Source organism: Pleurodeles waltl, chromosome 3_1, assembly GCF_031143425.1.
Source record: "Pleurodeles waltl isolate 20211129_DDA chromosome 3_1, aPleWal1.hap1.20221129, whole genome shotgun sequence".
NCBI classification, from domain to species: Eukaryota; Metazoa; Chordata; class Amphibia; order Caudata; family Salamandridae; genus Pleurodeles; species Pleurodeles waltl.
The window spans coordinates 1,781,473,210-1,781,485,417 of NC_090440.1; the positions used below are offsets into that span (position 1 = coordinate 1,781,473,210).

The following is a 12,208-nucleotide window of genomic DNA, read 5'->3' on the forward strand; positions in this document are numbered from 1 at the left end:
GCCTTAGACAGCAAGCTGCTGAAGAGACCGAAGGAAAAATCAGTGGAACACATAGGGTCTATTGGGAAGATGGACTCCTTTACACTGAGACAAGAGATCCCAAACCTGGTGCCACTAGGAGAGTGGTAGTGCCTCAGGAGTTTAGAGAGTTCATTCTGACCTTAGCCCATGATATTCCACTTGCTGGGCATTTCGGACAAACCAAGACTTGGGAGAGGTTAGTCAACCATTTCTATTGGCCCAACATGTCCCAGAAAGTAAAGGAGTTTTGTGCCTCCTGTGCCACCTGTCAAGCCAGTGGTAAGACACGTGGCCACCCAAAGGCCCCCCTCATTCCACTTCCAGTGGTGGGGGTCCCCTCTGAAAGAGTGGGAGTGGACATAGTGGGTCCACTTGAACCTCCCACAGTCTCAGGGAATCAGTATATCCTAGTAGTAGTGGATTATGCTACTAGGTACCCTCAAGCAATTCCCCTTAGGTCCACTACTGCCCCTGCAGTAGCCAAAGCACTCATTGGTATCTTTACCAGAGTGGGATTTCCTAAGGGGGTGGTTTCTGACAGAGGTACCAACTTCATGTCAGCATACCTGAAACACATGTGGAATGAGTGTGGGGTGACTTACAAATTCACCACACCATACCATCCACAAACCAATGGTCTTGTGGAAAGATTCAACAAGACATTGAAAGGCATGATCATGGGGCTCCCTGAAAAGCTCAAAAGGAGATGGGAAGTCCTCTTGCCATGTCTACTTTTCGCCTACTGAGAGGTGCCTCAGAAGGGAGTTCGCCATCCTGTAAGGGGACCACTAGCTCTTGTTACAGAAGGCTGGGAGAGACCTCTCCATGAGCCTAAGCAAGATATAATGGACTATGTACTAGGCCTACGTTCCAGGATGGCAGAGTACATGGAGAAGGCAAGTAAAAACGTTGAGGCCAGCCAACAACTCCAGAAGATGTGGTATGACCAAAAGGCTGCTATGGTTGAGTTTTAGCCAGGGTAGAAGGTCTGGAGCCTGTGGCTCCCAGGGCACTCCATGACAGATGGAGTGCCCCTTACCCAGTGCTAGAAAGAAAGAGTCAGGTCACCTACCTGGTATACCTAGGTACTAGCAGGACCCCCAAAAGGGTGATCCATGTGAACCGCCGCAAACTCTTTCATGACAGGGCAGATGTAAACATGTTAATGTTTACAGATGAGGACCAGGAAGCTGAGAGTGAACCTTCCCCTGATCTCCTCTCCACTGACCATAAAGATGTCTCAGTTGATGGAATGATGTATTCAGACACCCTCTCTGGCCAACAGCAATCTGACTGTAGGAAGGTCCTGCAACAGTTTGCTGAGCTATTTTCCCTAACCCCTGGTCAGACACACCTGTGTACCCATGATGTGGACACAGGAGACAGCATGCCTGTCAAAAACAACATTTTCAGACAGTCTGACCAAGTTAAGGAAAGCATCAAAGTGGAAGTCCACAAGATGCTGGAATTGGGAGTCATTGAGCACTCTGACAGCCCCTGGGCTATCCCAGTGGTCTTAGTCCCCAAACCTCACACCAAAGATGGAAAGAGAGAGATGAGGTTTTGTGTGGACTATAGAGGACTTAATCCTGTCACGAAGACAGATGCCCATCCCATTCCAAGGGCAGATGAATTAATTGACAAACTAGGTGCGGCCAGATACTTAAGTACCTTTGACTTGACAGCAGGGTACTGGCAAATCAAAATGGCACCAGGAGCAAAAGAAAAGACAGCATTCTCCACACCTGATGGGCACTATCAGTTCACTGTTATGCCCTTTGGTTTAAAGAATGCCCCTGCCACCTTCCAAAGGTTGGTGAATCTAGTCCTTGCTGGCTTGGAGTCCTTTAGTGCAGCTTATCTTGACAATATTGCTGTCTTTAGCTCCAGCTGGCAGGATCACCTGGTCCACCTGAAGAAGGTTTTGAAGGCCCTGCAAGCAGCAGGCCTCTCTATCAAGGCATCCAAATGTCAGATAGGGCAGGGAACTGTGGTTTACTTGGGACACCTTGTAGGTGGAGGCCAAGTTAGCCACTCCAGCCCAAGATCCAGACTATTCTGGACTGGGCAGCTCCAAAAACCCAGACTCAAGTCAGGGCATTCCTTGGCTTGACTGGGTACTACAGGAGGTTTGTGAAGGGATATGGATCAATAGTAACACCCCTCACAGAACATACCTCCAAGAAAATGCCCAAGAAGGTAAACTGGACTGAAGAATGCCAAAAGGCCTTTGACACCCTGAAACAAGCTATGTGCACAGCACCAGTTCTAAAAGCTCCAGATTACTCCAAGCAGTTCATTGTGCAGACTGATGCCTCTGAACATGGGATAGGGGCAGTTTTGTCCCAAACAAATGATGATGGCCTTGATCAGCCTGTTGCTTTCATTAGCAGGAGGTTACTCGCCAGGGAGCAGCGTTGGAGTGCCATTGAGAGGGAGGCCTTTGCTGTGGTTTGGTCTCTGAAGAAGCGGAGACCATACCTCTTTGGTACTCACTTTGAAGTTCAAACTGATCACAGACCTCTCAGATGGCTAATGCAAATGAAAGGTGAAAATCCAAAACTGTTGAGGTGGTCCATCGCCCTACAGGGAATGGACTTTATAGTGGAACACAGACCTGGGACTGCCCATGCCAATGCAGATGGCCTTTCCAGGTTCTTCCACTTAGAAAATGAAGACTCTCTTGGGAAAGGTTAGTCTCATCCTCTTTCGTTGGGAGGGGGCGGGGGTGTAAGGAAATGCCTCCCTGGCATGGTTACCCCCTGACTTTTTTGCCTTTGCCAAGTTATGATTTGAAAGTGTGCTGAGGCCTGCTAACCAGGCCCCAGCACCAGTGTTCTTTCCCTAACCTGTACTTTTGTTTCCACAATTGGCACACCCTGGCATCCAGGTAAGTCCCTTGTAACTGGTACCCCTGGTACCAAGGGCCCTGATGCCAGGGAAGGTCTCTAAGGGCTGCACCATGTCTTATGCCACCCTAGTGACCCCTCACTCAGCACAGACACACTGCTTGCCAGCTTGTGTGTGCTGGTGGGGAGAAAATGACTAAGTCGACATGGCACTCCCCTCAGGGTGCCATGCCAACCTCACACTGCCTATGGCATAGATAAGTCACCCCTCTAGCAGGCCTTACAGCCCTAAGGCAGGGTGCACTATACCATAGGTGAGGGCATAGGTGCATGAGCACTATGCCCCTACAGTGTCTAAGCAAAACCTTAGACATTGTAAGTGCAGGGTAGCCATAAGAATATATGGTCTGGGAGTCTGTCATACACGAACTCCACAGCACCATAATGGCTACACTGAAAACTGGGAAGTTTGGTATCAAACTTCTCAGCACAATAAATGCACACTGATGCCAGTGTACATTTTATTGTGAAATACACCCCAGAGGGCATCTTAGAGATGCCCCTTGAAACCATACCTTACTTCCAGTGTGGGCTGACTAGTTTTACCAGCCTGCCACATACCAGACATGTTGCTGGCCACATGGGGAGAGTGCCTTTGTCACTCTGTGGCTAGTAACAAAGCCTGTACTGGGTGGAGGTGCTTCTCACCTCCCCCTGCAGGAACTGTAACACCTGGCGGTGAGCTTCAAAGGCTCACCCCCTTTGTTACAGCGCCCCAGGGCACTCCAGCTAGTGGAGATGCCCGCCCCCTCCGGCCACGGCCCCACTTTTGGCGGCAAGGCCGGAGGAGATAATGAGGAAAACAAGGAGGAGTCACTGGCCAGTCAGGACAGCCCCTAAGGTGTCCTGAGCTGAGGTGACTCTGACTTTTAGAAATCCTCCATCTTGCAGATGGAGGATTCCCCCAATAGGATTAGGGATGTGCCCCCCTCCCCTCAGGGAGGAGGCACAAAAAGGGTGTAGCCACCCTCAGGGCTAGTAGCCATTGGCTACTAACCCCCAGACCTAAACACACTCCTAAATTGAGTATTTAGGGGCTCCCAGAACCTAGCAAGATAGATTCCTGCAACCTAAGATGAAGAAGGACTGCTGACCTGAAAGCCCTGCAGATAAGACGGAGACACCAACTGCTTTGGCCCCAGCTCTACCGGCCTGTCTCCCAACTTCAAGAAAAACTGCAACAGCGACGCGTTCCACAGGGTCCAGCGACCTCTGAAGCCTCAGAGGACTACCCTGCATCTAAAAGGACCAAGAACTCCAGAGGACAGCGGCTCTGCTCCAAAGAAGAAACATCTTTGCAACAAAGAAGCAACTTTTAAAGACAACACGTTTCCCGCAGGAAGCGTGAGACTTTGCACTCTGCACCCGACGCCCCCGGTTTGACCTGCGGAGAAACAACACTACAGGGAGGACTCCCCGGCGACTGCGACCCTGTGAGTAGCCAGAGTTGACCCCCCCCTGAGCCCCCCCAGCGACGCCTGCAGAGGGAATCCAGAGGCTCCCCCTGACTGCTGCTGCCTGCTTCTAAGAACCCGACGCCTGGTAAAGACACTGCACCCGCAGCCCCCAGGACCTGAAGGATCCGACCTCCACTGCAGAAGCGACCCCCAGGTGGCCCTCTCCCTTGCCCAGGAGGTGGCTACCCTGAGGACCCCCCCCTTGCCTGCCTGCTTCGCTGAAGAGACCCCTGGGTCTCCCATTGAACTCCATTGCAAACACGACGCCTGTTTGCACTCTGCACCTGGCCACCCCTGTGCCGCTGAGGGTGTACTTTTTGTGCTGACTTGTGTCCCCCCCGGTGCCCTACAAAACCCCCCTGGTCTGCCCTCCGAAGACGCGGGTACCTACCTGCTGGCAGACTGGAACCGGGGTACCCCCTTCGCCATTGAAGCCTAGAGTCATCGGGGATAAGAAATGGGTCGACGTCGATAGTGGCCACTACTGACGTCGGGAGCGTCAATAATCGACCCGGCGCCGGGGAAGGTTTCGAAGGTGTGACCGTCGTTGATGCGGATCTGCGCACAGATCCGGAGGTGACCTCGGTGGCTGGGGCTGAAGATGCCGGTGCGGAATCCGAAGGCCCCTCAGCCGAACCCCTTGGGCCTGAAGGCGCGTATCGGGGTCGGCCCGCCCAAAGATGAGGCGCATGGCTTCGTAAAACTCCTTCAGTTGGGTGGGGGTTGCTCCGGCTCCGGGAAACTAGGGGAAGCGCGGAGTCGACCCAGATGCAGGCTCCGAGGACAGAGGCCTAGTGCGTGGACGCTCGTCCCATGTCGCGTCGGCTGAGCGACGGGGTGAAGTCGGAGAGTGATGGGACTTCTTCGACTTCGTCTTCTTCTTACCTTGACCCAAGGATTTTGAAGAAGACGAGTGGTGATGACTCCCGACCGATCTCAAGACCTTCCGCTCGAGCGAGACCTACACGGAGTCGAGTGCTGGGCCGCCATTAGCTTTAGGGACCGCACCCTCAAAGCTTTCAGGTGCATGGCCCGACACTCAGAGCACGACTTAGGGTTGTGGTCGCGCTCGAGGCACCACAGACAAACGCGATGAGGATCCGTCACAGACATTGTCTGACGGCAGTCCTCACAAGGCTTGAACCCGATCTTCGGGGACATCTAGACGCACCAAAGTCGTACACAAAAACTTTGACAAAACGGTCGAATTCGGTCAAAAAATAGCCAGGGTAGCTCTCTCAGTATCAGCGCGTGGCGCGGAAAGAAAAGAACTAACTTCACTGCGCGAGGACGGCGTCTATGTACTACTCCCGACGTCATCACGGCACCCACTACACCTACGACGCCTGCGGAGTCGACCGACTCCACATACCGACGCGCAAGGGTATTGCTTGAAGTAAAATCTCCTGATCCAGTCTGACGCATGGGGGAAAAATCTAAGGTAAGGAATCTGCAACTAGAAGTCTCTAGCAGATATCCCTGCATTCGGAGAAGCCATTATGTTGCTGGGGAACTCGTGTTGTGTCCAGCACATGCGTTTAAAATGGCTTCCCTGGACACTTACTATGTCTGAGAATCGACAAAGACATAGCAGGGGCATATCTACTCATGCAGATATGCCCACACATGTAATATAATGCACCCTGCCTTAGGGCTTTAAGGCCTGCTAGAGGGGTGACCTGCATATGCAGTGCTTAGGGGACATGGCGCACGGGCTGTGTGCCATGTTGTATTTTCACATTTGTCAGCACCAAGACTCGCAGCCTGCAGTGGCAGCCGGTCACATGCTTGGTGAGGAGCCCCTTAGGGTGGCACACTTTGTGCTGCAGCCCTAAGGGACCCTTCTTAGTACCCCAGGCCCTAGATACCAGGGGTACCCTTTACTAGGGACTTACAGTGGGTGCTAGAGGTTTTGCCAATTGGGAAAAACCACTGTGCAGTTTTGGGGGAAAGAGATCTGACAATGGGGTCCTGGTTAGCAGTAACCCTGTGCACTTTCAGTCGAAATTACACAAGAAACCAGGCAAAATGTGTGGTTGGAGGGACCATGTCAAAAGAGGCACTTTCCTACAATGGAGCTTTTACATTTTACATATAATCCTGTCATTTATAGGTGCAAAGAGTATTTTGAAAGAAAGTGATAATCTGTGCAATGACCATCACTACAGTAAACTTACAATGTCCAAGTAGTTCTGTGGTGGGCAAGAACAAAGACGGTGCAAACACTAAGCATAACTGCAACCCACTCTACCATTCTTTGGACTGTACCCTTTTCTCTTGCCCCCTTATTGCTGGCCGTATACCTCTCCTTCCTCCCCCCATCTTTTCACATTTCCCACTAATTCCACCCCTTACCCTGCCTCAATCTGATCTCCTTCCTTATCTCTCTTCCCCTCTTCCCATTCCACCCCTCCTTCAAACCTCTTCCACTCCTCCTTCCCTATGTCCCAAACCTTTCACATTCCACACTTTCCCTCTCCTCACCCTTCTCTCTCCTGAATCCACTTCTTTCATTTTTTCCACCCCACTCCTGCATCTGGTTTCTCCCAGTCTTACCTTGCCCTGTCCCTCTTATTCCCTTTATTCCCTCCTCTTCTGCCTCTGTTCTTTCACCCATTCTCCCAACCTCCTTCCCTCTTTCCCCTCCCTCCCCTTCCATCTACTCCCCATACTTCTTTGCCCTTCTCATCTTCTCCATCCATGCTGTCCAATCCCTTACCCCCCTCTTCTGCTCATTTCCACTTTCTTGCACCCTTCGCTAGTCTCCAGTTATTACTCCATATTCTACATCTTCTCTTTTTTCTCTCTATTTGTCGCTTTCTTTATCTTCATCCAATACTTTCATCCTTCCTTCTCATGTCACCAACTCTTGAATCTTTACTTTACCCCATCCTCTGCATTACCCACTCCTTCTCCTTTGCTCCTTCCTGACTTTCTAATTTGCCGCATTCTAAGCTCTCCATCCCATCAGTCATCTCACCGCCCTGCTATTCCCCTCCTGTTTCTAGTTTCTTTTAAGACCTTGTATTGTGGTTAGTATGTAGTCTATACATACCTTTAGGTGTCTAAGCACTATATAAAACCATTAAATAAGGAAATAAAAAATGACAACATTGTTATAAGTCATTAAAAGCATTCCCGAACTCCTTTAATATCGTCTGATCATATAAATGCACAATTACACCACTACGAAATGTAATAAGTGTAAAAAAAAGAATACTCTAAACCAGGTTTACCTAAAGACAATGATTTCATCAGCCGTCTCTTGTCTTCTTTTGTATTGTTGCAGACAAATACTACAGTAGTCATGTTTTGGGTTCAGACCTCTAGTAACTGAAGCACGTAAATTACAGAGGGACCAGTGCAAATCCTGATTTAAGAGGTTTGTAGTTGTCTCTAAGAGAGTCTAAACATAGAAAGAAAATAAACAACACTTAATATTGTGTGCAAGAGGGGCCATTCTTCAATAATTAACAATAAACGGTTCAAAGATATGTAATATACAAGCTAACCAAGTAAAATTTTAATGTCTCAATAATTTTGCGTAGGGTCAAAAAACCTTTCGCCTATAGCTTCCAGTTTCAAAAAACAGTAATTGAACACCTTGGTGAAGATAACTGGTGGGCAATTAAACGTCTATTGTTAGCAGGCTAACTGCTGAGATAAACCCATTAAACAATCCTAACAAGCCATTAAGCTTCTATTGTTAGCAGCCTCACTTATGTTCAAGATAAAGTAACCTACCTTGGTTATTCATCGTTCTAATGAATACTTCTGCTTCCAGATTAATCATCTTTTGAATCCCCTCCAGGTGTCATACTGGATCTTGGAACTTTGGAATAGCACTCCTGCACCAGTAGGTGGCGTGACCACTCTAACACTACTCTGGTGCCTTCACTGGGTGTACATCAGAGAGCTATATGTAGCGCCACTTAGAATTCTCAAGGTAATACTCCTTTTTTCTCCACCCTTAGAGGTGGAGATGAGCCAGATGAAACTGAGGGGCATGCAGTGCAGAAAACTGACTTGGGGCCCATTTATCATCATTGCAACACTGCTTATCAGAAAAGTAAGACAGGTGGGTCAGTGAGGAATCTGCAGGTAATAGAATATCCACCAGAATAAATATGAGGTAAAGTATAAGTTACTGTACGAAATATCTGGTAGAAACATATTCTAGTTGCAGATTACTTACCTTAGAATTTCCCCCCCAGGCGTCAGACTGGATCCAGAGATTTTTTTCTTTGAGCAATACCCTTGTGCGTTGGTAGGTGGTGTCGGTCGACTCCGCGGGCGACGCAGTCGCCGTGATATCGGGAGTAGTATATAGACGCTGCCTCAGCACCGTGACATCAGTTTCTTTTAATGACTTCCCACGCCAAAGCACAGAGCCGCTAAGAACACTGAAATTGGTGCACCAGAGCTAAGGACCTGAAGGGGGAATCCCTGCCCCTAGAAATCAGTTCGCAAGCCGGGAGGAAGGGTGGGTCGGTAAGGAATTTGCAACTAGGATATGTCTTTACCAGATATTTTGTTACCGAAGGTAAGTAACTTGTACATCTGATAGAGTCTTCTGGTTGCAGATTCCTTACCTTAAAATAAATACCCAAGCAATGCCATAGAAACCGAGATCATACTAGAAAGTCCTGCAGGAGCGAACGACCAAAGTAGCCATCCCAACGGATCTGACTACCCAGGCAGTAATGTTTAGCAAACGTGTGCAGGGATGCCCCCACGCAGCTGCCTGGCAGATATCTAGGACAGGAACTCCGGGTGCTAACCCAGTGGAAGCAGCAGTCGCTCTGGTGCAATGAGCGCGCAAACCCTCAGGGGGTTGGTTCTTGGCCAAAGCGCAGCACATCTTGATGCAAAGAAGTACTCATCGAGAGATGGTACGTTTCTGCACCGCCTTCCCTTTCTTTGGACCCACATACCCGACAACGAGTTGATCGTCCACCTGAAAATCTTTAGTACGATTAAGATAGAAAGCCAATGCTCTTTTTGGGTTCAAACAGTAGAGTCTCTCCTCCTCATGGGAAGGATGTGGGAGTGCGTAAAAAGTAGGCAAGGTGATGGACTGGCCTACATGAAAAGGTGTAACAACCTTGGGAAGGAAGGAAGCCTTAGTGCGCAACACCACTTTGTCAAGGTGTACAGACAAGAATGGAGGCTTGGAAAAAAGGGCTTGAAGCTCATTCACTCTGTGAGCAGAAGTGATGGCAACAAGAAAGACAGTCTTGAAAGTGAGGAGCCAAAAGGGCAATTGTGCATCGGCTCAAAGGGAGTACACATTAAGTAAGCAAGGACAAGATTGAGAGATCTGCAACTAGAAGTCTCTTATCAGATAAAAGTAACCAACAGAAAGCTAGTTACCTAGGGCAAGCTCATCCGAAAAGTAGGAACCAAATTAAGGGCCCAATGAACTATGACAAAAACTGAGTCAAAACCTTCAAACTGAACAACATGACTGATATGGCATTGAAATAAAACCGGCAGTGCAGAGCAATAACTCTATACTGTACTCCGAACTAGTCCTTCCTAAGTAATTGATAGGAAGAAACAAAACATGCTTGATAACCTTACCTCAGGAGGATTGAGCTTCTCTTCGGCGTACCAAAAACAAAATATTTCCAGTGTCTGCCATTAACAGTATTTGTGAGAGAACAGTGCAAAGCCGAGAAAAACCACCACCATAGGAGGTAAGTCAAACAAGCAGAGTTTGCTTTGCTCCAACTCCAGGAATGAAGGCGTTGGCTCTGGAGGTTTGAATGAAGGACATGCCCATCCCAATGTGAAAGGAAATCCACCAAGAGTAGAAGTGGAAGGAAAGCATGCAGAGAAAGCATAGCAGTTCTGCATCCTTCACCCTGATTGGCCAAATGATGCAATGAAGATAACCTGCACTCAGTTCAGAAAACCTTTTTCAGAGTGCAAGGAATAAGAAGAAAGGGAGCGTAATGTGGTTCAAGGTTAAAAATCCCAAGTAGGATCAGTCTTCAGAAACCCTTGCAGGGGGAACTAAAGAATGCAGTACAAGAAGTGGTGAGTGCGTTGTGAGAGGCAAAGATATACACCAAAGGCATGTTCTAAAGGAAGAAGGTGGACTGAACCCCATCTGGGTGACGACGCCACTCATGATCAGCATGACATCACTGTAAGAAGCTGGCTCTGTATATACTATATCAAAGTGAGATATAGGCCCTCATTACAACCCTGGCGGTCAAAGACCGCCAGGGCTGTTTTGTCGATTGCACCGCCAACAGGTTGGCGGTGCAATGTTGGGAATTCCGACCACGGAGGAAGCGCCGCGGTCGCACCGCCGGGACCGCCGGTTTCCCGCCACTTTGGTCCCGGCGGTTTCCCGCTACGTTGGTCCCGGCGGATTTAATCTTCCAGGGCAGCGCTGCTTGCAACGCTGCCGAGGGGATTACGAGTCCCCCTCCCGCAAGCCTTTTCATGGCGGTAGGAACCGCCATGAAAAGGCTGGCGGAAAGGGGAGTCATGGGGCCCCTGCACTGCCCATGCCTTAGGCATGGGCAGTGCAGGGGCCCCCTGGCACAGCCCCATGAAGCTTTTCACTGTCTGCATAGCAGACAGTGAAAAGCGCGATGGGTGCAACTGCACCAGTCGCACCGCTGCAACACTGCGGGCTCCATTTGGAGCCGGCTCCCATGTTGCGGCCGTCATCCCCGCTGGGCCGGCGGGTGGAAACCGAGCAGGGATGTCGAAATGGCCACCGCAGGAGTGCGGCCGCATTGGCGGCCGTGCGGCGGTTACAACTTTGAGCCGGCAGTTGCCGCCCGCCAAAGTTTTAATGAGGGCCATAGTGTGCACAGAGTCCAGGGGTTCCCCAGAGGCTTGACAGAGGCAAAAATAGATAACACTAATGCTCTATTTGTGGTAGTGTGGTCGAGCAGTTAGGCTTATCAGAGGGTAGTGTCAAGCATTTGTTGTACACACACAAACAATAGAAGTAACACACTCTCAATGACTTAACTCCAGACTAATAGGATTTTATATAGAAAAATATATTTTGTTAATGTATTTCTAGAACCACAAAATTCAGTTTGCAGGTAAGTATATTAAATAAAAAGGTACTTTGCATAGGTAAGTTCAGGACTTCAAATCAAATCGACAGGACATGCAGTTTTCTTTAAAATAGCAAAAAGCTATTTTAAAAGTATACAGTGAATTTTCAACAGTTCCAGGGGGAAGAAAATAAAGTAAAGTCTATGATGTAAGTAGCGAACTTACAGATTTTGTCTCCGAGGCATAGGTAGCCCACCGTTGGGGGTTCAAGATAACCTCAAAAACTCAGCACCAGCAACACGGGGCCAGTTAGGTGCAGAGGTCAAACAGGAGCCAAAATAACGTGGGCCCCTATGGAGACAAGGGGTACTCCGGTCTGCTTGCAGGTAAGTACCCGCGTTGTCCGAGGGCCGACCAGGGGGGTTTAGAGGAGCACTGGTGGGGCCCAAAGCAGGCACCTATCCCACACCCTAAGTGGCACAGGGGTGGCCGGGTACAGGGTGCAAACAGGGTGTTGGGTTTCCAATGAAACTCTATGAGGGATCCCGGGGGTCATTTAGGCGCTGAAGGCAAGGCACAGGGGGGGCCCTCGGGCAAGCCACTGACTGGATAGGGAGGAGGGCCGTCTGCTGGTCGTTGCTGCACCGGTGGTCCGTTTCTCTCGAGTCTGGGGGCTGCGGGTGCAGTGCTTCTCCAGGCGTCGGATATCTTCGTCCCGGGCAGTAGGGGTCAGGGGTTCCTCAGGATTCCCTCTGCATGCATCGTTGTGGAAGGGTGGAAAGATCAGCCAAT

At 49.6% G+C, this 12,208-nt stretch overlaps 1 protein-coding gene across 3 annotated transcripts in view; it reads right to left on the reverse strand.

The window, feature by feature from the left end:
* Positions 1 to 12,208, reverse strand: part of VPS8 (VPS8 subunit of CORVET complex) — a 1,496,959-nt gene that overhangs the window by 173,190 nt on the left and 1,311,561 nt on the right. For all 3 annotated transcript variants that reach the window (XM_069225817.1, XM_069225815.1, XM_069225816.1), the window contains exon 42: positions 7,624 to 7,793. In XM_069225817.1, the coding sequence (XP_069081918.1) occupies positions 7,624 to 7,793 (170 nt within the window). The remainder of the gene's footprint in view (positions 1 to 7,623; positions 7,794 to 12,208) is intronic.